This window comes from Megalops cyprinoides, chromosome 12 (assembly GCF_013368585.1).
Source record: "Megalops cyprinoides isolate fMegCyp1 chromosome 12, fMegCyp1.pri, whole genome shotgun sequence".
NCBI lineage: Eukaryota > Metazoa > Chordata > Actinopteri > Elopiformes > Megalopidae > Megalops > Megalops cyprinoides.
In genome coordinates, this window is record NC_050594.1 from 27,838,513 (window position 1) to 27,864,864 (window position 26,352).

At 49.2% G+C, this 26,352-nt stretch overlaps 1 protein-coding gene across 1 annotated transcript in view; it reads right to left on the reverse strand.

The window, feature by feature from the left end:
• Window positions 1-562: 562 nt before the first annotated feature.
• Window positions 563-26,352, reverse strand: part of btbd7 (BTB (POZ) domain containing 7) — a 68,508-nt gene continuing 42,718 nt past the window's right edge. Inside the window, exons 4-11 of the mRNA XM_036542521.1 lie at window positions 12,514-12,722; window positions 9,211-9,286; window positions 8,307-8,467; window positions 6,184-6,327; window positions 5,588-5,777; window positions 3,351-3,529; window positions 2,065-2,469; window positions 563-1,306 (exon numbers count right to left, since the gene is read on the reverse strand). Coding sequence (XP_036398414.1) covers window positions 563-1,306; window positions 2,065-2,469; window positions 3,351-3,529; window positions 5,588-5,777; window positions 6,184-6,327; window positions 8,307-8,467; window positions 9,211-9,286; window positions 12,514-12,722 — 2,108 coding nt within the window. The remainder of the gene's footprint in view (window positions 1,307-2,064; window positions 2,470-3,350; window positions 3,530-5,587; window positions 5,778-6,183; window positions 6,328-8,306; window positions 8,468-9,210; window positions 9,287-12,513; window positions 12,723-26,352) is intronic.

Consider the following 26,352-nt stretch of genomic DNA (forward strand, 5'->3'; position numbering starts at 1 on the left):
CTGTGGGAGGGAGAATCATGGGAAGGGAGATAAGGCCCGGGGCAAAGAGAGAATCAATAAGCCAATCAGATGACGGGGAGGGTCATCAGCACCTTGCTCTGCGGACTAAGGAGCTGGAGGGAGAAGCTAATTAAGACAGAAAAGCTGCTACTTTCTGGTTAAAGTGCAGTCTGCTGCTGGGCCCACTCCCGGGGCTCTGGTGCTGTGTTTGGGCCTGGAGTGGGCGAGCTGCCTCCGGGCCTTTTAGGGTGAGAGTGAGCCGTGAACTTGTGGAGTTTCCTCCAGGATAAAGATTCATAAATACAGCAGTTGCTTTCAGGCAGCTCTCAACCAAACCAACCCTTTCGCGGTGCAGCGGCCGGAGGAGTGGGACTTGGCACTGGACCCTATGGAGCAGCCTCGGCGGGTCGCCCTGTGCTTAGCGCCTTCCAGCTGGAGGCCGCTGGACTGTGCGAGAGTACAGCAGGGGGAGAACGCACCCCCCCCCCACGCTCCACTGTCCACGGAGGAAAGGGTCAGTCTTTCCACGTTCCCTTTTTAGCTTCTCCGCCCCCCTCTCGGATTAAAGTGCAGATTTCTTGTAAGGGTACTCGGGCTTGTTGGGCGACCGTCGGTCTCTGCCGGCGATGGCCTCCTCACTGGCACTGTTCCTGTGGGGCAGCAGGCCCCCCGGGGACTCGCCGCTGCCCCCCATCCCCTCGGGGGTGGACCTGCGGGGCCGGTCCTCATAGGCGTCCAGGCCGGCGCTGGGGGAGCGTGAGGGCCCCAGCCCGCACGTCAGGTCCGTCTCGTTGCGGGACCGCCCCCTTGGGACGTGGCCGCCCCCCGCCTGCGGGCCGCCCTGCGTGGCCAGGGCCAGGTCCAGCCGCTGCGGGGGCTGCTCCAGCATGTCCAGCCGCAGGGCGTCGGCGGGGGGCATGTAGGACGGGGGGTGGGGGCCGGCGGCTGGCCGGCTGTGGCTGTACAGGTCCGGGCCCATGTAGGGGCCCTGCAGCGGGGGCGGCGTGTGGTGGCTGGAGCCCGGGGTGGCCGGCCGGCAGGGGAAGTCGTACAGGTCCGGGAACTCGGGCCGGCCGTCAGGCTTAGGCTCGCCCGCGTGCTTCTTACAGGAGGCGTGGCCGTGCCGGCCGGAGGGGCAGGGCCCGGGGGGGTAGTGGGGCGCGGGGGGCACCGTGGAGACGTGCGAGTGAGGCTCGCGACCCTCCCCCTCGCTCATGGCCTCCGGTATCCGCCGCTCCTTCAGGTTCATGGCTGACACTCCCATGGCGATGTCTGGCATGAACTCGTTTATCACCGGCTCCATGTTCTGAAAAGAACACACACCGTTAGAGCTGCCCCTAATAATATTTCAAAATACTGTACATTTTTACTGATTCAGCTGCAATCATATTCCATTTTTCCTCCAGTCTGATTTCTCCTCCTGCTGGAAGCAGAAATTGTACATTCATCCTACAGTACCAGTCAAAAGTTTGGACTCACTTTTTATTTATTTTTAATAATTTAATATTAAATTTAAAATTTTAATATTTTTTAACAATAGTGAAGACATCAACTATGAAATAACACAAAATGGAATTATGCAGTGACCAAAAAAGTGCTACACAAATCAAAAAATATTTTTTAAAAATAAAAAATTTAAAGAAATTCACACATAGGCATCAACTTCACTATTTATATTTGTCTAAGAGACAAATTTCAAGCATTTAAGCATAAGTCTTTAGATCAAAATGTCTTTGAATGCATGTTTCCCATTATCTTAATCAGTTGTGTCCAAACTTTTGACTGGTCCTGTATCTCATGTTGGAAAGCTCTATGCAGAAGTACAGGGTGTTACATGCACACCACCAATTCTTTCTGCCACTGTGGTCTCCTGGTTACTGTCAGCACACAACATAGCCAATACTGAATCCATGCTGTTCAGCTTAGCCGGCACTCCAAGGGACCCTTTTAACTGGCTGAGCCACTCAGGAGCCCTCTCAGATATCCTTTCTAGATTTTCTGACAGAATTCTACATCGTATCTACACACAAGAGAGTCATAAGCCCCCCACCCCCAGCCACTCACCCCCTGCTTGTCGGGGTGCAGGGTGCGGCCCAGGCCCTGCGGGTTTGTGCAGTCGGGCGGGAGGGCCTTAGCCCCCGGCGGGTAGGCGGGGCTGCCGTGCTTGGAGGAGGGCCGGCGCTGGAGGAGGGTGTGGTTGCAGGGGTAGGAGAAGGAGCGTGACGGCGGCTGACTGGGGGCCCGGGGCCTCCATCCCGCCTTCAGCTGGGCGTGGCTGGGCGTGGTGGGCGGGTGGTAGGGGGGCGGGGGCGGGGGCAGGGGCGGGTGGAAATTGGCCAGCGCCTCCATGTCGGTGAACATGCTCTCCACCGCCGGCGTGCTGTTGACCCGGCACCGACCCGCCTGTCGCAGGGCCAGAACCGGGCTCTCATCTCCAAAGCGCTCCTCTGGAAAGAACTTGTGCGGGTTCTGGGAGCGGAGAACAACAACAACAACAACAGTTTAACACTAAATAATTTAATGAAGCCATTGTGAAGGATCATTCCAATGCCACAATCTCATATTCGGCTGTCTGGTCTATTATAGGACACTGAACAGCAGCTGCGTTATTAGAGCAGAGGAGGAACAAAATGATGAAAGTCTGAGTCAACCTTGGCTGACTCACTGCTCAGAGGATTAGCGACAACTGAGACCGAAGGCTAGCAGCCAAAATCTCGAAACCCTGCTCTAGGAGTGGGGGAAGACGACGACAGCGGATGTCTGAGGATTAATGTCAATGACAAAAAAACCCACAGATGAGCACATATTACTTGCATGGAGTCTGACACTTCATCCTTCATTGAGGCCTGCAGACCGCACTATTCGGGCTGGGCAGAGCTGCTGGTTTTGAGGGCGAGCAGAGCTGTTTGTAAAGTGTTATTAATGTTACGCGAGGCGGGCATTTGTTGCATCTCTTTGACACCGTTAGTTAAACGACCCCTGTGAGAGCCGCCGTAAAGCTCCACTTTGCCCTCCATCATTGCATAGTTTGTTAAGAGGGAGATACTAAATTGTGTTCCTCGATCGATAAATGGTGACCTTTTCTGCACGCCGCTCCATGAACAAGCCTTCCGCTTTTTGACGCGGGCTTTGTTCCGTGTTGCTGTGAGATGCCCTTTTCCAGGAGCGGGCAGCATGCTTGGCGTGATTGCCAAACGTGCCGTTCTGAACTTACCGATTGAACTTTCCATCTATCACCTCTACAGCCGCCAATCACTTTTTTGCCCATTATCTCGACCATTGACTCTCAAACTCCCTGGGCAGGGATCTGACTCTGTGTGCCGGGGCGGTGTACCGTTTCGGCGGCTCACCTGCAGCAGCTCGGCGGCACCGTCCGGCAGGCCGAACTCCCGCAGCACGCGGATCTGGATCTCGTAGCTGACGGTGGCGCCCTCGCCGCAGTTGAGGGCGTACGCCCGCTGCACCTGGTCCGTGTGCCGCAGCTCCTGCAGGCGCCGGATCATCTCCTTCACCACCGACAGCTTGGGCACTGGGGGACAGAGCAGATTCACGCTCTCAGGGACACACGCTACAGCCTATCAGCACGCTCGCCTCAGCTCAGGTGACCAATGGCTGTCTAGTTAAGCATTTCCACTGCTTAAATGTCTTGTTGCAGGCCCAGGGCAGAGCAATGTCAACAGGGCCAGGTTCTTCCTTAACCATGTGACCTGCGGGGCTTTTGACCTGTATTTAAATGGTTATCCTCCAGGTGTCCCCGTAGGCACTCCAATAGACCAGATTTTAATACTGACGCAAGTAGGGGGAATCCTCTGTCAAAAAGTGCAGGGGGAAAGAAATCCTGGGTACGTCTGTTTGCGCACACGCTCCACTTGAAAAGGTGAATCATCCGAAACTACATGCATTTTTAAACAAGCATCCAGCTCCATCAGCAAGTCAACTTTGCAAGGAATACCTGGTGCAGACTACTGGCACAAAGTCAACATCAAACAACTGATAAAAACATCCGGCTGTGTATCTCTCGTCACTGGCAAATCAACAGATGTGAAAAGACCATTATGTTTCACATAATTTGTTTTGAGGACAATCAATATGGCTGATTTGAGTTGGCTGATACAGTATGTCTACACTACGTTAATTACTCCTCAGTGACAGATGGCAGTCATCTTTATGTGAATTTCACGCTGGGTTTAAAAAAACTGCTTGTGCTGGACAATGCAAGCTACATGATCAAGCCTTATAATGACATCCTTCGAGGCTTGTTGCCAGATTCAGTGCGCTTGACATGACAGACCTGCACAGTGGCATTTCTGAATAAAATACAGGCAAATAATTTCCCCCAAGATAAGCCTGTTGCCGCTGTCAAAAAAAGGTTTTTAAACACTGTCCAAGCAGGAAAATACACTATACAGAACATCTGAGAGTCACAATTACACAGTAGGATTATTCTCTGCCAATAAAACTGCGCCCAGAGCCATGTAAAACAAGATGGAGCACTTGGTGTTCTGCTGCGGAGAACCACTCAATATACATCTGTTTTTATCCAAGATTTGTAAACATCAAGATGAATATTACACCCAACAGTTGTGTTGACAGAGCTCAAGACATTGTTGAAGGACCCTTAAGGCTTGGAAAGACAGCTCTCCCTAATTGCAGTAAATGGCAAGAGACTGATTGATATGATCCGGTTGTTAGAGAGTTGTGATGTCAGAATTTGTGACACCAATAATAAAGACATGTTGTCAATTATTTTATTGAACACTGGCATGGCAAATGCACTGTGCGAGACAACAATAAACAACAGAACAATAAACCGCCAGTGCGTTAAAACATTCAACAAGGTTGCTGAAGGGCTCACAATGTCTTACAACCGCAATCAATCGAAGATGAAAACATGTTTTTAGTCAACATGTCACTCTTTTAGTCAACTGCCACTTCAGGCTGTTAAGTTTCTGAGCCCAAACAAATTTTTCCATTTGGATGTGGAAACCTTCCCAGTTTTGATGTCAATCTAACGGCGTGATGCGAACACAAACTAATCGGAAGAAAGCGGCAGTGGAACGTCCGAACGAATTCTGGGATGAATCTGAAAAATAATTTCCCAGTCACGGAGGGCTACGACGGCGACACTTGTCAGTTGTTACAAATTCTGTTGATGAGAGAGGTGTGACACGGGGCTGGAGTTGTCTGTGATGAAAAGGGGTGTAATTCGAAGCTCACAGTATGAGCAACAGGTGTGATGTAACGCACTGCTCTGACAAAGCCTTCCCTGCCTCAGGCAGTACACACAAGGTCAAAAGGAAAAAAGAGGTCCCTCCCTCTGGGCTTACACACGCACTCTGGAGTGGAGGAGTGGAGCACTCTCCTACACAACGCGAGAGGAATACTAATTTATAAAGAGATTCTACGCCGTTGAGGGGAAATATCAGCAGTGCCGCACAACTCCTCCAGACAAAAGCAGGGAACATAATCCCTCCCTTCAACCGTAACACCCAGGATTCTGTATTCGGCCCAGGGCACATCCTACTTTCTGTTCTGAACTTTCTATGTCCCACACTTTGAATGTTAGAGCTGTACCCATTTGTCTTACCTGGTATTTCATTGGCCACCACAGACGGAGGAGCCGCCTGGCTGCCAGTGATTTGCTGATGGTTGATCATGTGACAGCACTGTGGGACCGCGTTGTTGACCATGTAGAGGGTGTCTGGCACGTTGGACATGCGCACCATGCGCAGACGGACCAGGTCAGTCTGCTCCACCATCATCTCATCCAGGACAGACTGATAGACAGGGAGCAATAACAAACACACACACGCACACACACACACACACACACACACAGGGTCAGAGGGTTACACACATCCCAATCCCTCCACTTCCACAGCTCTGTAGACAATACTTTCTCTGCACAGTCACAGATGTCCCTGAATATTACAGCATGACTTCAACAATTCATCTATAATGAATAGCAGAACACTCTGAGAAACTCTGCAGCATTAAATGAATTCATGCACAAGTCGGATTCTTTCCTACTGTCACTGCAGTCTGTTTGTTTCTCCATCTAAGCATTCCTGTTTACCAGTGTGCAATGCTTCATTAAGACTGCCAAACATTAAGAATGCAACTGTCTCCACGTCACTGGCTCCTGCTCCTGCTGCAGGGGTTGGAGGGCCCCTCGCTGCCTACCTTGGCCTCCTCCACGTAGGGGGAGAAGAGGCGGGGGCGCACGTAGATGCCCGCGTTCTTCTGCCGCAGCCAGGCGTTGGCCTTGCCCCCCTCCGCCGTGGGCAGCATGTCAGAGGGTGGGGTGCTGATCAGGCCCCTCTTCATCTGTGGGGGGGACATAGAGGTCCCATCAGTCGCATAGCACAATCAGCAGATAGACGGGAGGTTTGCTGTGCCACATATTAATATGAGGAGCCCGCTCCCAGGGATCGGGGAAAAATGCAGCGCGGTGTTACAGGCTAATGTTAGGGAATGGGGGAAAAAAAAGTGTTCTTTGGAGTCACGGTGAAAAATGGAGACGCAGCCTTCAAATGCCACCTCTGTGATAATTGGCTGTTAATTTATTCCTGTGAATGGGTAATTAATTGAGTGGATCCGGGAGGCCGTGGGTGCTCATTTTCTATTCCGATACGATACGCACAGGCCTCCGAACAGGACCGGATGATGGAGCTGTGTGCATTAGCGGAGACAGAGGCATGGCTCAGAACATCACTGCAGCCACGCAGCCCTGAACAGAACAAACTCGCGCTAAAAGCTACAGCAAAAGGCTTGTGGGCGAAAGCAAACAGGAATCACAGGGTACAATCAGGTTTATTAATGTAGTTAACATGTGTACTGTACACAGGGAAGGAGTCAGCGACACAGGGGTGGGGGATGGTGGGGGGGGGGCGGTCGAAACAGAATTAGAACAGACTAGATTTATGACTGCTAGGCTTTCCCCACTTTCAGAATGAATAACCTTGGTGTTTTTGCACCCCTCCCCCATAAATACCGAATACCGAAATGTATAAGGAGCTCCCCACACTGGAGGTAAACCTCATCTGTGACACCCAGGAATCCCCTCTCCTCACATTAACATATAAAACCTACGCCGGAAAGAGGTCCATCCCGTTTGAAAACGCTAAACAGTGGACGTTTGGACACAAGGTTCGAAACGGCCTCAACGCCTATGTTGCCACGCAACAATTTTTTCCGCTTAGGCCCGGGATAAAAGCTGGATATAAAGGAAGCACCACAATGGGGTATATGACAGCTGCCGTGTCGGGGATTTATTAGAAGCTCTGTGGCTGGAGGCGATTGATTTGGTTTCGGACGGGGAGAGAAATGGCTTCTGACAGGGCAGACAGCTTCCTCGGGCAGTCAGGTAGCGGAGGAGAATTGAATAAATTTGGAGGGATCCGCGGTCGGCCCCGCTCCACCGCCCCGCTCCTTCCCAGAGCGGGTGGCCCGGGTGGGCTGCAGCGTTTCGGAGCGGGGGCTGTCAGACCCCTCTCCTCACATCGCTACGTCTGATCCCTCTCCATTCACACGGTTCTGTGCGGCGAGAGGCCAGGCCTCGGGCTGCAGGGAGGCAGAGGGGGGCTGCGGACCACAGCTTACATAACAACTGGATCCAGTTCTCTGCGCGAGGGGGCTGTCCTGGAAAAAGCACTGACCCACACAGAGAAGGCTTTCTGGCAAATGAAGGTTTTTGTTCATGAGAGAAAGGCTGGATCCTACATTACATTACATTATTGGCATTTAGCAGCCGCTCTTATCCAGAGCGACTTACACAGGTTACAATTTTATACAGCTGGATAGCTGAGGCAATTCTGGGTTAAGTACCTTGCCCGAGGGTACAACATCAGCGGCCCAGCGGAGAACTGAACCAGCAACCCTTCGGTTAAAACTCCTGTTCCTTACCACTATGTTTCACTGCTACTCCACAACTCTGTCCTTGAAACAGGGGTTAACTAAAATACCAGGTTATGAGGGTTATCAAGTTTTTTTTTTTTCATAATACCCCTCATAGTTGCTTTAAGTAAAAGCACTGTATGAAAATGCCAAGCTCAGGCACTTGAAAAAGCACATTACATTTACACACACACACACACACACACACACACACACACACACACACACACACACACAGGATGTTTCCAAACTGTTCCCTGGCCTACATTCACACACACACACACACACACACACACACACACACACACACACACACACACACACACACACACACACACACACACAGCCACACTCACACACACAGCCACACTCACACACACAGCCACACTCACACACACAGCCACACTCACCGCGTCAGAGAGGACCTCACTGTTGGTGGGCAGGATGTGTTCAGTGCGGATGTAGGGCAGCAGAGGGGACAGGATCTCCTTCAGCTCCTCGATGTCCAGGTCTCTCCTCTTCACTCCGCGCTTGTTCACACTGTGGGCTGTGCCGCTCAGCAGGTTGGGCTCTATGGCACAGATGATACACCCCAATCAGCACTGACACACATCACCCAAATCAGCGCCGACACACACCGCATCACCCAAATCAGCGCCGACACACACCGCATCACCCAAATCAGCGCCAACACACACCGCATCACCCAAATCAGCGCCGACACACACCGCATCACCCAAATCAGCACCGACACACACCGCATCACCCAAATCAGCGCCAACACACACCGCATCACCCCAATCACCACCGACACACAACTCATCACTACTCAGCACTGACACACAATCACCAATTTGTACCAGCCCATTATGGACACAGAACCCACACCCACTCATAACGGGTATACAGAGCACATCACTCAGAACCTGGGAGGCTAGGACACACAGAACACATCACTAAAGAGCACTGGCACACAGAACCTGTGCAGACATGCCTCAGATCACACCACCCAGTACTGCTGCACAGAGCTCATCATCTGTACTTAAACATCAGGACCGAATCCAAGGCCCAGTAACGAATCTGCCAAAACCACTGATTGAAAAGTACTTGCTCTCCGAGTTGGCATTCATATTCAGCAGAGACCCTTTCCACTCATGTTGTGCTTTTAAAACGCTGTGGTTCTTATGTGCACCAAGGGCTCATTACTGTATTATGGGAGGGTTAGTGAATAAATCATTGGCATTGAGTGTTTTCTGGGTTTCCTCTGAGGGAGGTGGGGGGAGGGGGGGTACTGCTGTTTGGACAGGGTCTTACCTCGGTCTGCCATTCTCTTAATAAGCTGATGCTCGCCCCACTTGACGACGTACTTGAGAATATCCTGCTCGCTGGCCTGTGAAAGAGAGGGGGTGGGAGGTTATTACGATTGGAGCGCGAGGGTTCAGGTTTTCCTGCATCTTCGTGAAGGACGGGAGTGGAGTGAGATATGAATAAACGGAGCGATCAATAGGATAAATAAACACCCTTCGCTTCCTGACGCGCCGCCGCGCAGGTCCGGGCCCCGTGCGTCAGCCTCGATTAGTGTGTTTCACCTCGCCGTCCTGACGGCTCCGCGCGAGCGCTCATCTTCAATTAGAGCCCGTCCACCTGGGACCACGCTGCAAACACCCCCCACCCCCCCGCACGCCGCACACCGGGTCCGGCCAATCACACCACCGGCCTGGTGCGCGTGCGGATCCAAGTGTCAAAAAAAAGGATTTAGGAAGAGTCTTTAAATAGTACTGTATCTTTATACTGCAAATCCCATGGAATGGAGTGGCTTAATCTCTCCAGATTGGCAGGGGCTGCGGGGTTCTGCACAAAGGAAGGCCCCGGATTTGGACCGGCTCCCTGCATTCTTTTCCCCCACGCGAGGCGGCCCCGGGCAGCACGAGGGGATGACGTAGCCCCTGCTCTCCGGGGCGACTTGGTGGGACCCCAGCAGAGGAAAGGGACCAAACACTGACGTCTCTGCGCCCGGAACAATCTGCCTTTGTTTCGGCTTCCCCCGCTGCCCCGGCGCTAACATTTCGCTTAGTCACTCGCGTCGGCATTAAACCATTTCAACAGTTCAGGCAGCCTCATTACCCAGTAGCTTCTTTTGAAAACCACAGAAGCGATCCATGTGAAATTACTGAGTAATTACCCGGATTATTACAGTTCAAAATGTATACTACACAATGGAGCGCTAGAAAACTGTATAATGGAAAAAGGATTAGCGTAGCGCGTAGCGGTAGCACCACCCAATGGCTACGCGGTTCCGATCCAGCCGCCGGCATCCCTCGCCGTGGCCCCGAACATCTGGCAAACGGTTTAAGGAAACCTCTGGAGGCTGAGCGCAGCGCCAGGTTCCTTGGGTATCTGTTGTGGAAACTCAGAGGCACTGCAACGCAGAGAGCCAGGGATACCAATCCCACGTTCTGCTCTCGCCCAAAACAAATACTTTCTCAAAAGCATGACATGAACTACCAACAACATACAACGCCAGTTAACAGCACTTCTCTCTCAAAGCAATGTGCTGCTCGGCCAACTGCTTTCAGATGTACTTCGGTATGAGATGTCATCTGCAGCTTCTTGTTTCCACTGCCTGGGTTTACACACATAATTGGAAGTTTCTGCAGATACATAAATACATACAGATAACATGACAAAGTGGTATTTGTCAGTGTGGGTATGACACAATTACCATTATGTGGCCAGAGTACAGAAATGAAACCATCGACCCCGGAGTAGGGAGCCGTTCTGTAATTCGGCGGTCTCATTAATCTACAATTCTGCGTTATTCAAGCAGAAAATTGCAATGAAATGCAGAAAAATAAATCCCTTATGATTCAGAAAGGAAGACTACTCTGACCACAATTTCCCTTTTCATCATTATTAACTGCAGAGTTATTGCTCAGACAGCTCGCCTGAAGTTCCTCTCCCCTCCACACATCCCCCCCCCTCCCTTCCTGCATCTTGGACAGGAGGGCTTTGCCTGGGCAGGACATGAGATAATCTGAGATTTCCCCTGATAGCTGTGTCCTTTAAATGCATCAGCTATGTCTAATGAGCAGGCAGATATCTCTCACTGAAGCACATTTAATTCTCCCAGACGAATAATCCTGGAGGATCCAGGTTTCCATGGCAGATTACTGAAGCTGTTGCAGGGGCGTTTTTTTTTTCCTTCTCCAGCCAAAAGACGACAGTGACGCAGGTCTAAGCGCATGGTGACCTTTTCATTTTGGAGGAAATGAAATCTGTTAGAGGGAGATACCGTATTTATGGGAAAAATATGCTATCCAATATAACTACCAAACTCCCACCGAGCTAGTTTTCCAATACTGTTATTTTGTACAATCACCTTCCCAACCAAGTAAGATGAGTGACTTTGGTGGTTTCTTTCCCTGCCTCTCAGACTTTATAGTTTTTCTGGAAAGCAATATCATCTTGCCTAAATTGAAAACCTGCACAGAGTAAACAGTTGCATTTTTTAAAGTCGTTCTCTGTGCTTTCAGTGTTTTTGTGGAGGGTTGAATAACTCTATACAGGCACACATACATCACTTTAGAACACTACCATTCAAACAGTCAATCAGAACAATACCATTCAAACAGTCAATCTTCCCATTACTTGAGAGCTTTGAGACCAACTTTGGGACTTAAGAACAATTATTTGTTCCAACTTTGAGACTTAAGAATAACCTAAGCACAATGTGGTCTGTTTATAAGAAACATTAACAGAAGAATCAACCGCATTCAGTGGTCACCACCAGTCACACCAGACACCAGTCCTATCCTTTAAACGTTGTTGAAATACTTTGCCTACAAGAATGAGGCAGTCCACTTATGAGAATCATTTTGGGCTCGCTCACATGCAATATGATACTCAACTCGAGTTCAATGGAGCGTGAGTAAAAAAGCCGTTTAGAATCACTATACAAACGCCTGGATATTTTTAGCTAAGTGCCTGTTGCGTCTAGCTAAGTGCCTGGATGTCAGTTGACAGAGCGAGAAAAAGGAAGATGCTCTCCACGACACTGGCTTCTTCAGTTTTTACAACAGAAATGAGTCTTACCAAAGAGACACAGCTGTGAGACTGTGCACTCCACAATCTACACTGAGAACAAAAAGACCATCACTCTGAAGGGTGAAGAGAAACTAACATGAACCAGAAAGTCACCTCTGTATAGCACCAATCTTCACAGAGACTGAAATTAACTTGTGCCGAATAATTACTTTTGAATTCAGTTAGACACCAAACCACAGCGCAGACCGAGCAGCACTGGCAATTTGCACGGTGACATTGAAAGCATTAATGTTACTCTGTGTTATTTTCACTTTAATTAATAAGGGAATGAGGCGAGACACATTCAATTATGTTTTGTTTCATGTCTCAAACATTTAGCTAAGGACATTTAATGCCAAAAGTAAATTTCGTCCATTCATTCAGAACGCTACATTCATTTGCTGTAACAAAAGATACGCTTTTAGGATGTGAGTAATTATTTAAGACTTTAATCCCACGATCACCAAGCCATAAGACCATAAGTTTCTTGCCCTGTGCCTTGCCGTACTGCGACGGCCACCAAGCGCGTCTCACCTGCAGGTAGTCGGACTGGATGGCGGTCAGCAGGTGGTCCTTGCTCAGCTCGTACAGCACGTCGGAGGTCACGATGTGGCTGAACTCCTCGCACAGGAAGTGGATGGCCTGCCGGTGGACCCACTTGGAGCCGTAGGGCTGCGAGCTCCACTTCAGGATGGTGATGATGGAGTCCAGCGAGATGCTCTCCACCACGATGTCCTCGCAGCCTGCGGGACGGAGAGGACACGGCGCGTTTGAGCACATGCTTCTTCAGTGCAGCAGAACATCAGTTTACACCCTGTAGCTACACGGCGGGAACAACGGCCAGAGCTTTGATGCCGAAATGATTATGAACAATTCCCTAGCAAGTCGCTGCATCCTTGTTTTTCGCCTGTGTCATGCAGGTGCTGTTTTACTCCTGCAGGGAATACTGAAACCCAGAAGGAAATCTATCTGAATCTGTCAAAAACAAAACTCAAACAAGCTCAGAAGGCAACAGTGAAGCAGTATCAAGTTCTACCCAAGCCATGGCCTCTTTAAATATGCATAAAACTTATAGTATGAATCCAACATTACAAATACTTCACAGGCCAGTGCATACAGGGAGTGTACATTAAGGAGATGGAGGGGATTTCAATAACCACAAAAATGTTCTTCTGGACTGTGTTAACACGCATGGGGTGCAGCTACAGAAGAAGACTGATGACATTGAAAAATAAACCTCACTATGCAAAAGGCACAAAATAAAATTGATTTATTACACTTACACAAACACGACAGCTGTCCAGCTGTCATCAGATCAGAGGGCTCATGTTCACTAGCTGTGGGTGTTGTACTGTTTCTCACCATGTTAGTAAATTATGTGCACAAAGTGGTGGTTCCAAATTCAAAGCGAAAGCTTCTAGTGGTTGAGGATGAATTTTACCAAACTGGATTTCTGCACTGAGCTCATCAAGTATAGTAAAATACAGAATGTGCTATTTGGTTTTGAGACACACACAAACACACACACACACACACACACTATATATATATTTCTAATACCATCTGAATGCATTTGGAATAAAAATGTGGCATAATAAATGAAAAATCTGAGAATTTGCTTTGACTGCAAAGGGACTTTATCCCTAAAAGGAAAAATAATTATTCCGAGCCATGAGAATGCACATCAAATGGGCCTACGCTTTGGCAAAACACCGTATTTATCATGAGTTCCCCTTTAAAAAGTCAGTTAACACCTGTCAAACGAACAAGTAAGAGGATTACACAGCAAATCAATTTACCACATGGTTCTGTCATTTCGCAGCGTGTTTCCTCTTCCCAGTACCCCCAAAAATCCCACAATTACTCCCGAAACACCTGATTACACTGCAGGCCTGCTCCCAGGGCCTGTCCCCGCCTCAGCAGTCACCCCCGCGACCTGCTAACAGGAGGCATTCCGATGGGGGCAGGGGCGCCTCACCACCACAGGAAAGGGCCGGATGTTTCCAAACCGTTCCCTGGCTCCTTGCCCACCCTGCTGAGGACTGCGACCCTGCCCCGCGCCTCGTTCCCAGGTATGACCCCCTCCCCACCCCCTCCTCAGTGTTCTCAGTGATCTAATGAAGCCCGCACCGCAGGAAGCGTCTGGCTCCAGGTGACCCGCTCTCTGGCTGTCGGAGCTGGACCTCATTAGCCGGCAATCCTCACCCTCTGACACAGAATCCCACTTCCAAAGCTGCGCTGCTCCCAAGCCCAGAGTCCCTATCCCCTAATGCTATCAGCATACACAGGGAGATTCATCTCCTCAACGGAGAGGACGGGGACCCGGAGCGGCTGCGGGGACGGCAGTGCGGCTTCGTTACCAACCTTTTTTACCAGGATATACCGCGCTTGGCACGTTCCGCGCTCCACGAGAGCTCCTGCAGATGCTCTCATAGTTCAAATACACTGGGGAGAAATGAAACACCTCATACAGAAGCACTCCTTCTCCATACACAGAAAGTGAAGCAGGTAACAGCAGCAGCAGTAGGAGGGATGTTTACCCTCTCTGTGAGCAGCCCATTTAGTGCAAATACTGGTGTCTGAGGGGGAAGGGAAAAATTACCTTTAAGTATGAACCACAGTAAGTAAGTATCAGTCTCCGTAAAAACAGACCCGTGTGCCACCTGTAGTACTTGCTGTATATTTTATGTGTAGTTTCACAATTTGTTTTGGATTCTGTGATCTAGTGACTGATGGAAGGTAGTATACTTAGTCAGACTGCACAAGTTAACTTGTGGTAGGGCTTGAATGGTGTTATGCTCACACTCACTGGTCTGGGAGTGTTGTCAGCCTGGTCTGGCAGTGTTGCTCGTTTAAACTGAACGGGTGCACTTCAGTTCTTTTGTGCTGGAAGTCGCTCTGGATAAGAGGGTCTGCTAAATGAATGCAATGTAATGTAATGTAATGAAATGTAATGTAATATAATGTAATGTACAGGAGCCGAGTGGCCCCTTTTCCTTACAGCGCACGTTCATGGCAGGGCCAACAGCACCAGAAGCACGTGCTCACTGCCTAATCGCAACGCGCTCAGGTGTCTTATTAGGCCGAGCAGAGCCCATGAATCATCCAATTCCGGAGCGGTTCCAGCGCGAGCGCAGAGTGCAGGTACATAAAAGTGCCACGGCTGATTGATAAAGAGCGCCGCTGCCTGCGCCGTGATGGATGACCTTCAGCGGCAAATATCATCCCGGACGCCAATCACGGGCGGAGTCGCCACGGAGCCCGGCGTGCTCGCAGTCCCGCCGCCAGGACGACGGTCTCGAGAACCGGCTGCCCTCACTTGCCCCGCCACCACCTACCCCCCACCCCCCCTACCACCCCCGCCACGCCGCATTCCAAAGCGGCAGGCTACGGTTTAGCTCTGCTCCACCCACAAAAAACGCCTGTGACGTCTTGGGCCCCCGTCTCCTCTCCGCTGCTCCCTGAAAACACAGTATCCACGGAGCGGAGAAATGCACGCACATGGTGGAAGACGAGAAATGCATTAATCTGAGGATAATTAAATGTCACAGTGGGCACTGACAAATTATACACCTAATTATGTAGCCTCCTCTGGAAGCGCTATGCAGTGGAGGACTGGAATTGAGGTTTTGTGCTCCTGGATTGGTCCTCCACATCCCTCAACACCCCCCCCCCCGTTTCATATGAATCTCTATCCATCCCCCCTCTCTGCCTGACTCTGCTCTCTCCCCTGCCTGGCCTGTGACGCAGACTGCCTTTGGCAGCCCTGAGATTTCAGTCTCTCTCTGGTAGAAGGTAGCAAGTGGCAACCAATAGAGGGCAAAGGTCACGCAGGTCAGTTATCAGGGCCTTTAGTGTATCGACTATGAGGGAAGATAAATAACATTCATTACTTCTCTCTGAATTTGACACATTCAACGCATGTGAAGTATTGAATGATGGGAGCCCGTTCAAATGAGTCTTTCAAACAACTCGCGACGAGGTCTACGTGCGCTCGCTAACAATCGAACGGCTCTCGGCAATCACACCCCTGCAGAAAGGGGAGCTTTAAGAGCGGGCTGGAAAGAAAAGGTGCAGATGTCTGAGCCCGTCTACCCCAGCACAGACGTACTGTGCCGCTATTTAAATGTCAAATCTGCTTACGACGGTGCCGGGTCTGAAAACAGCTCTTTGTGGCTGGCGCGGAGCTGGCCCGGACCGCAGCTCTGGCTCCGCTATCAACACTTTCCAGGGATCCTTATCTGCCCATATTATATCTCTGCTCTCCTCATAATCCTTTCAGCACGCCTTTGAACACACGCTCTTGAAATCAAACACTCTATACGTTGGGTCTCTTTTTCCCCTCCCTTTCTCCCCCTCTTTGAAAGGTGCGCTTTGTTTTGGCTTCCTTTTCTTTTCCCCCCCTCACTTCCTGGCTGATCAAAGTTAAGCAAACGTACCTCGCGGTGTCTTAAATGCACAATGGCAATCCCTGCCATTAAAGACGCAACCGGAAGAGGCTTCTGACGGATTGAAGCGAAGGGGAGCGTCGTTAGCGGTTTTATCTCCTGTAAACAGGCTGAGGGGGGAGTGAATGGATTCTGCGGCTCGCTCCGAAGGCCTCCGCCTCATCCGCGGGCTAACGCCGGACCGATGGCAGATGAAAGAGGAGGGAGCTGGTTCCTATTAGCTAATTACGATTCCTGAGCCTTCTCAGAGTGCCGCGTTGTCATAAGTGCGATCATAATCGGTGCCGAATTTAAAACCCAGGGACTTTTGCCCTCTCTTTCAGTCTGGTGAAAGTCTATATTAATTGCAGGCTATCTGGCATTCATGACGTGCAGGAATAACAGCTTATGTTAGGGCGCAAAGGCGGCACCCACCAGAGCCGAAGACGTATGGCCCCTCTTTTGTTTTATGGGTACTTTGGTCACAACTATTTATAGTCTTTGCTGCTTTCATTTCCCTTGAAATATCAGTATTCCTGTAGACAGTGCTTTGGACTCCAACCACGCCTGATGGCTTCAGGAACCAATACTTACACCTTATTTTTAACACGCACCGCTGGGAGTCTAATTTAAACCAAACAAGAGCAAATAACAAACAAATAAATCAAAGAGAACAGGCTTCTCACAAGGCCATGAACATGTGTTGTTTCCAGGCGGAGTGTTAAGCCGCTCTGGGATGAGGAAGAGGGCAGGCCTCTCGTAAGGCCTTCTAGAGAAATGTCCGGAAACTGTCTAGCGAGCCGCAGCACAGCTTACGGCAGCTCAGGCAGCTTTACTCACATTAAAAATGAAACGTTTGACGTCTTCAAGATGTCAGGACACCAGAGTGCCTTCAGAAAAAAACCCTGAAAATTGATTAGTTCCACTAATTGAATCAAGGTGAAGATAAAAAGCGGATGATAAGGCGAGACCATTAGTCTGACAAAGAGCAATGCCAGGGGGGCCCCTTGGACGCACGATTGAGCATGATTTTAATCACATTATCCCCACTCCAAAGACTTCACCGGCATCCCGCAACTGAATAATTGATTTTGCTTTTTTATATTTATCTTGTTTCTTCCCCCAGACTATCTGACTTGTCTGCCCTTCCTGGCTAACGTTCCCCTTAAGCGTACTGTAGCTGAGCCACTGATCGAACACCTCCTACGAGCAGAGCAGGTACAGTGGGCTTTATTGCCAACACAGGGAGAGGTGGAATATTAACGAACTGCTCGAGTGTCCTCTGGGGGCAGAGGAGGGGTGTGTGTGTGCGCGCGCGCGTGTGTGTGTTTGGGGTTGGAGAGGAGGGGTTACAGGCTAACCTGCGAACAGACGAACAAACCGCCAACGTAGGGTATTTCAGAGACTTAGCTGAAAAAGCTAGCAGCAAGCTCAGCTCATCTGCATCTGAGCCTGACGCACACGCACGGCAAGGGGCTGCTCTCTCTCTGACTGACTCACTACAGGAAGCAGGGGGAGCTGGGAAAAAAAAGCGCTCTTTCATTTGGGTTAACTTGCTGCTCCAGCAATTCGTTATCTTTCCCCTCTCTGGTGTGATTTAAAAATTAATAAGGCTTTTAATAATGGCTGCTGTGTGGGATCCTCTGGCCGGGCGCTGCAGACTGATTAGCTGGTGATGAGCTCAGCCCTGCCATCAGTCTCTTATTTCATTGTCTCAGTACCTGCCGTCGTTCTCACTCTGGCGAGGAGAGCTATCCTTCCCCCTTCTCCTCTGTATCAGCTCTTATTCACACTTGAGGCCGCCACAATCCTCTGTATCAAGTCTTATTCACACTCAAGTGAGCTAAAATCCTGAGACTTGGAACAAGGCAAAAAGACTTGTCAGCTGTAGATAAATCACAAGAGGATGAAATTAAAGTCATGTGAAACTCTAGGTAGCGCATGTAAATTTAAATATTCCTACTCTGTGCAAGTCTGTAGACAAAACAAACGGCTCTGTATGAATTAACACACACTGACTTTGCTATCGCACAATGGGTTACCTGTGACACCAACAAAAAGAAACAGCTCCATGGCCAATTTGAGAAATGGTATCCTATAGGAACAGCTAGTTTTGAATACCGTTGTTGCTGTTAATCACTATTTCTACGTTACTAATCATCCTGCAATTGAATCAAAGTGGGGTTTCTCACAGTCCCACTACCCTCTGAATTGGTGAGGGGCTGAAGCTTGATAAATTTCTCCCAACGACTGCAGACCACACCTTGCTGAAACATGGCACCTTGTCTGACACAACAAACCTCGATTGGTATGCCGCAACAATCAGATCTGGCTTTGAACCAGTTCAGAGCAGGGTAAGAAAAAAAAAAAAGGTCTGAAAGGCAGAACCTATTGTGACCCACTTGTTTTCACACTGCATTTACACTTAGGAGAAAGGATTCTAGGTCTCAGAGAAGATTAGTAATACATATACCTGTGACACACTGGTTGTACTGCCCACATGGTTTATGAACTATAGCAAAGCATACTGATATTTGCTTTCTTTCATTTTTATATAGAAGCCTCCAAAAAAACAAATGTCTTCTTTTACATAATAGGAGGGAGTGACAGAGTTCAGTAACGATGATGCAGACAGCTAAACTAGTCAGTGCAGCTAGCTAGGGCTATTTCTAGTTGTGCTGGTATTGGTTTACGCTACATGACTCCAGCAGTCTGATATTCATTTCATTTAGTCAGCCATGCACATGCTTCTCTCCGCGGACTTGTACAGCTTGCTTGTTTATGCAGCACAGTGAACTGACCCCACATATCTGGGGTCATAATATGGATTTGGTAGCCGTATAAGCTTGCGCCTTTTGCACGTAGCTTGCTGCTGTGGTCATAAAATGAGCAATATCCACCGCTGGGACTGGAGCAGGCATGACAATGATTCTGGTCTGTCTGTTAAAGGGTGAGACTCTATAGGAGAGCCCAGTTGATATGTAGGTTGCAAAGCTTTCGTTTTCAGTTTGGCATAATCCTACTCACAGAACCTATTACATTTCTGTTTTAGCTCTCGCAGCACCTTGCTCTACACAGATCACTGGTCCCAGCGTAGCACCTTCCCTACAATGTCTGTGTCCACTCTGTCTGAGCCAGGTGCTGGCTCTGCTCAGACAGATCTGGTGACAAGAGCCCTCCTGCTGCAGCTAAATCTCCGTCTCCAGTCCTTTCCACACAGGCTGAGCCAGTATTTAAGCTTCCCTTCTCTCCTGTACGAGACAAAGCACAGGTTATACAGTTCTAACATTTTTCTAAAGATTCACTACCAGGTCCACATGATAAAACACAAGCGTGAGCGCTAACAATGCTGTGAGCGCTAACAATCTCTGAGGAGCTGTCCTGTGCTCTCTGGAAGCCCTGCCATTACCCCAGCCAGAACGCCATCAGATCAGTCCCCTCCCCTGAGTGGGAAACCAATACCCCATCAAAGAGAGGGGGAGCGGGGCCGTCTCCAGGAGGGAGAGAGCCCGGCTCAGGGCCTTCCTGAACACAGAACTGGGTCTCTATCTGCAAATCTCTCCCATCTGCTGATGTGGGCCAGGACACAGCAGCATGAGCACTGATTTTGTGTGTGTGTGTGTGTGTGTGTGTGGGGGTTTTTGGTGCTTAGGTTTGTGTGTGTGTGTGTGCAGGTGAATATGTGTAAACAGAGATTTCAAAATGTCTATAACAAATGAATTCTGTACCAGGTTTTCCCAATCAAATTTTATATCATTATAAAAAAACAATTATCAAAAAATGTAGATGTGACAGTTTCTGGGAAAGAACTGTAGGAGAGAGCCTTTCATCATCTAAAACTGCTGTCTGTGCCCACTCTGAAGCCTGTCTCTACACTGAGGTCACCTCAACTCACAGCACCAAGGTCATCACATGTAAAATACAGCACGGATGCTCCTGGCTAATTTTACACTTGAGTAACTTTATGCTTTGAGAGGAGTATAGTGAAGAGCAAAGGAGGGGCTGTCAAGGTGGAGGGAGAGGAGAGTCCCAACCACCACTGCGCACTCCTGCCCTGAACTGGTGTCCTCCGCTGATTCAATACCCCATCCATGGAGCAGGAGACATGAAGGGGTGGAAAGGAGTCAAGAGCGAAGGAGGGAAATGAAGGAGACCCACAAAGAGAGGAGGGGGAGAAACTGAGTGTGAGAGAGAGAGAGAAGGGCATAAGGACAGAGGGGAGAGGGAGGGATGAACTGGGAGACGGAGCTTGGGGGAGGAGGCAGAGGGTGACGGATGGAAAAAACACAAGGACACACAGGCGCATAAAGGTCACAGACAGTTACCTCAAATAAGGGCTCCACGCGAACTCTTTATGCTGACACCGCCCTCTAGGAGAGAAGAGACTGAGACACCCGTGCGGGGTGGTGGGGGTGGGCGGGGGATCAGACCTGACTGACGGCTGACAGCCGAGCTTTATGATCCGTGTCACCTGCTTATTACAGTCTCTCCTCCTGGCTGTGACATGCAGCGCAGAGGGTGACACTCGTGTGACATTAACAGACAGTCCCCCTGACCCTAATCTCTGTTGGCGGCGGGGGTGGGGAGGGCAGGATTAACTTGACTCTTCCCTGAGGTTAAAACTGCATGAAAACAGGAGTAGAGAGCAAGCGAAACACAGGTGGTGAAAAGCATACAGAACACTGCGAGCCGCCAGACTGATTCAGGACATTTTTCCTCAGTCTGTCCAACACAAGGCGCTCTCGGTAAGGAGGTTCCCTGCTTATTAAATGCAGCAGCTTCTACATTTCCTCTACCCCATGTGCCTCATGTGAAAACTGTGAGCAGTTGCTAAATAAGAAAAGAGAAACCCTAGAGGCTACGCAGAAAAAAAACAGGGTGCATTAAAAAGTAATCTAAAATGTTAAAATGTCTGAGGAATACCTGTCTGCCGCTGTCATCTGCATAAGGGGCCCCGCTCCCTCCCCCTCCCCTCCCACCGCGGTGTGTAATGTATTTTTAAAGGAGGTGCAGACAGAAAAAGTCCCACGTTTCCTCCCCTCGCCCTCCGCGGAAATGTGACAGCTCGGCGCTAGCCGCCACCCCGGCTCATTTGCACATCTGAGCGGCACGCTCGCCCTGTGAGGAGTGTCAGTTAGGATTATTCTCATGCAGATGATGCAGGCGGAGAGGCGGCGCACCAGCGCCAGGGAGGACCTCTCGCTTATTTATTTTATTTTCTCTCCCGCTCCTGTTACTCATCTTCCGGGCCACCTGCACGCGCTCCGCTCCCCCCCTCCCTCCTTTCTCTCCATTTTCGGTCCTGTCACTGTTGCCGACTGGAGGCTCCGGCCAGCAGAGGTGCAGGCTGAGCAAATTCTCCTAGCAGGAGCGGCGTGATGCACCGATGCAATGCCAGTGAACCTGGCTAACCGATGTAGCTGGACATGAAGAATGCAATCTTCTCAGGGCGTGATCTATTTCCATCAGCCGAGTGGGAGGGGCTGCGGTGTGTGCTCACTGAGGCAGATAAACGGGCGTGCCGCCTGGAGTCAGCAGTTATCAACCGGCAGCTCCGCTCCCGGTGCCAGTTGACCTTTATTTACCACGGGGTCATTTCCGCCTCTCAAAGTGGCAGCCGCCTTAAAAAAAGGAGAGGCTGACATTTCGGCGTCTTGTAATAAATAAATGGAATAATAAAGCCCTGACAGGCGAAGTGAATTTCAGCTCTGCAGCCCTGTGTATCAATAAGTCTGTCAGCGAAGACGTTAATAATCCCTGCCTATCTACCTGTTAGTGCGTGGGCCGCGTCGCGCATGTTAACTAGTCCAGGCCGCTTCCATTCGGCGGGGTCGCTCTGCTCCCACTGAGGAGAGTGTTTTCAGCACACAGGTGCTAAAATTGCTCCCCGCGCTGACAGCTCTCAGGGCAGCGAGCAGAAAACAACTGTAACTAGCCGACACATCAATCAGTTTTTTTTTTTTTTGTGGGGGGGGGGGGTGTGAAACAGGGAGGGGGGCGTTATACAGTGACAACGTTAATGACGTCAGTGATGCCAGCAGCAAGCATAATAAGAAGACGAATAGCAGCAATAATGCCATCCCGCCACCTTCCAGGCGTATGACAAGCAGGAACCCGGTGCTGCTGCTGGAGGTTGCCGTGAGATAACGACTGTCCAAATGATCTACGGCAAAGAACTCCAGGGGAGTATTTCTCGTCTTTAGGGGCAATTACCAGAGATGACAATATTAATAGCAGGCTGCATTGCGATGACAGCGCTTTGCGGAAATTCACTGTCACATGGGCTAAAGAGGCTGTAAGGGAGAAGGTGTGCAGCTTTACTGGAGTTAAGACGCCTCTGTCGGGCCTCGCTTCGCTCGGCGGCTCGGTTCATCCTCTCCTCGAGCCCTGGAGCGGGGCAAATTTCCAGCCTGCTCAGCTGCGAGGCATTAAAATATAAAGACGGGAGTCCTCTGAGGACACCCATCGACCTTTAGCCCTTCCGTGAAAGTCAGGCTGTCACGGGGGGCAAGGAGAATATCACAGAACTTGAGAAGCTTGTTGATGCCATTAAATAACGCTCGGGAATGGCAGATTGACTTTTAGGTTGGTGACTGAGGTAATTTATCCACCTTGCCCCGGCCGACGGGTCTGAAAGCAGTGCCGCTCTCCCGTCTCTCGCTGCGGGGGCTTTCCAGTTTATCTGCGCTCTGACGGTGGATTGATTACAGAGCTGGCTGTGACAGAGACTTATTCCCAAAGCGGATACACTCTCTCTGGGAAACAGACATCGACTGCAGCCCTTGCCTTGCGTGCTCACCAGCTCTGATCCGCAGTCAAACAATGGCTTTCGCGCCTTCGACGCTGCATTTACCGGGTATTGCTCGGCCTTAAAATGGAATTTGAAACCCAGACAGGGCTTGGTTATTGGAAAGAAAGGAGATGGGGAAAGGGAGGTAAACAGAGAAAACTTGTCTGCTAGCCTTCCTCCCATGAGAGTAAAGCTTAGGTCGACGTGCAGTGTAACTGTACACTCCTTTAGCTTCAATACACTTACTGGTGTTTATACTAACTCACAGTTCAAATTAAACTAGCCTGTAAGCCTTTCAAAAAACCTCAGTAAGCCACTTCTTTGAAAAGACATAATTCAAAATTCCTTTGAATAACATCATTCACAAGGATACCATCTTTGAGCAGTATTTTCTATAGTATCCTGGCGACTGGGCTCCTGGACTGAGGCCACTCTAATATGGTGTTGTGGTCCCCAAAAGCGGTCTCATCCATAAGCAATAACTGGAAAATTGCAAGCTTTTACAATGAAAGAAACAGTCAAATGATAATGTTCTAGGCTCCCTCTCAAAGATAATGTACACATGATAGTCTTTAGCTTTGATTTAGGACAAGGTTATAATGATAAAAATTCTAATCATAACTATGCAAGTTTTTCCACAATCGACAATAAGCCAATCCGAGTCTCTAATTTATCATACTGTATGTACACTGGTGGAGGAAGAGAAGTGCTTTAGTCTCTGATTTGGTCAGGCATATAATGTGGACATGTAGCTATCACTTGAGACACAACATTGTTGGCTTGGTAGCAAGATAGACAGTTTTGGCTAGCCAGATACCTAGCAAGCCAGCTAACATCAACTATCAATTTTACGATTTAAGAAGCTGCGCTCAAAATGTCAACCAACAAAATTCCCTATAAACAGGGGAATGAAACTAAGCAATTTAACATTTACTCACTGAAATACAGTTCTCTTGCCACTGAATACATGGCCCCCACCATAGGTATGGCCAGTAAGGCCAACATCATGGCCACAGAATTCACTATAGGCTTGTCAAATAAAATATCTTCTTTAATATGGCTGCTACATTGTTAGTAATTACATTCATTACATCACCATCTGGTGAATTAAAATCAGACAAAAAAAATTACATTACCAAGTTTAAATGTCACTCCCAGTATCCCTATTCTATTGTGAACAAGATGGATATGCAGAGGGTAAGAAGGTTGGGTATGTCAACATTGGGCTTCCAAAGTAGCTAGCTACATTAGTCAGTTATCTAACCTGTTGCTGGGAATTCATGTCACACCACCTATTTTGTCCATGGCAGCTAGCAAGCTAGCGGCACACCTAACCTAGTTGGCTGTGGCCGTGCTCATTTTTATACAGACTGATTTGGGCATTGCAATTAAAGGTACAGCTTTTAAAACACCAGTCCATTTCCTGGTCATGTTACATGACCATTTTCTGTTCTTGAGGGACAGCTTCCTCTAACTATACAGGGAGCTGTCTGTCTAATGGCCACTCAGGGAGAGGCATGTCAGGGGGGCAGGGGGATGTCGGGTTTGCTACTTTTTGCACTTTCAGACCAGTAGTGGCATCCATTATATTCAATAGGGAACATAGAACATTTTAATTTGTCTTTCACTGTAAAAGCCTGTGGTTTTCAAATGTTATCATGTGGAAGAGACCACTATTTGTCATACTGCTTTCAGACCAGTGGTGGCATCCGTTATATTCGACAGGGCACCTAGAACATTTCAATTGGACTTGCACTGTAAAAGCCTGCAGTTTTCAAAAATTACCCTATGAAAGAGACCACTTTTTGGGCCTGTTACAACTGAGACCATAATAGCCACCAGATGAAGTGACAGTGGTTTCATCTGTAAAAGTAAGGCAGAATCGTGTTTGGGTTGCAACCTCGGCTAATTAGTTAATGCTCACATTAATGGAAAACTTGTGAATGCTAAGTTTAAAAGCAGCACTTACTCCTGGGATCCATTCTTAAATGTATCTGAGTGCAGAACTGCACTGGTTCAGTCTTTGTGTTCCACCTTAGCAAACTAGTTCACTAGCTTCACAGTTCCAGTATTTTCATTAGCTCATGTGCTAGCTAGCTATCCAAATAATTTGCACGGTGACTCTACTGCTACCACTAGCTGGTGGTCCAAATATACTGTGCCATACCCATCCTGTCAGACCTCACTGCTGGTCAGAAACAACAGAGCTCAATTAAAATGTGTGTGATCACTGGAATTACACCCATTTCAAATGACCTGCTCCATGTACTTGATCCAGGCAACAATTCTGAGAGAGAAAATTTAGTAAAAATTAAATGTGTTATCGGCACTGTGCATGTGCAAGAAAACCAGTTATTGTATACAGACCCTGACAGTGAAATTTTCACCACCTGCCCAGGCCTAATGCGGATAAAACCTCATGTGTCCTCCTACACTGCCCCTACAACAAGATGCTATCGTACAGGAGGACAGAGGGAGAGAGGGGCTATGGTACAGCTAGAGGCTTCATGGTATGAGGCTGCTTACAGCTGCTCAGAGGAGTCAGATTCTGCACTGCGACTGGCTGATCAGCTTGGGCAGTCCAGTGTAGCCGGACTCGTAATTGAAAACAGTCCCAGGGAGCACACAGAATGAGACAGGGAGAGATGGAGAGAGAGGGGGAGAGGAAAAGGGAGAGAGAGAGAGACATAAAGAAGCAGGCTGGGGAAGGCCTTTCACTTGGTTCTAAATCCCCTCTCTTTGCTCCTTGGCACATTGCAAGCTAGTCATTAACCACTGGCCCCCACGTGACTGCCTGACATTGACCACCTACCTGAGTGTGGCCACAGCCACGATCCCTGCGGAAACTCGCCTGCGATGAGAGGAGCAGAGTAGAATGTTCTTCGCTTTCGACATGCATCCTTCAGCATATGCATCTCTAAATCACGCACATCAATCAACGGGAGGCTGCAGAAAATCTGTGCGCTCCTCGGTGCGAAAAGAAACTTTCCTCCTGCAAAACCGCCGCGATGCTAACTAGTCCGTTGTGTAATCCCGGGCACAGTGCAACCCCCCGAAGCTGCATTTCGAGTTCTATCCAAGTCCCTCAACAACACACAGGCTGCCTTTTCAACAGTCACCTCTCTGTGTTTCTGCACATAATACAAAGCGGACCTT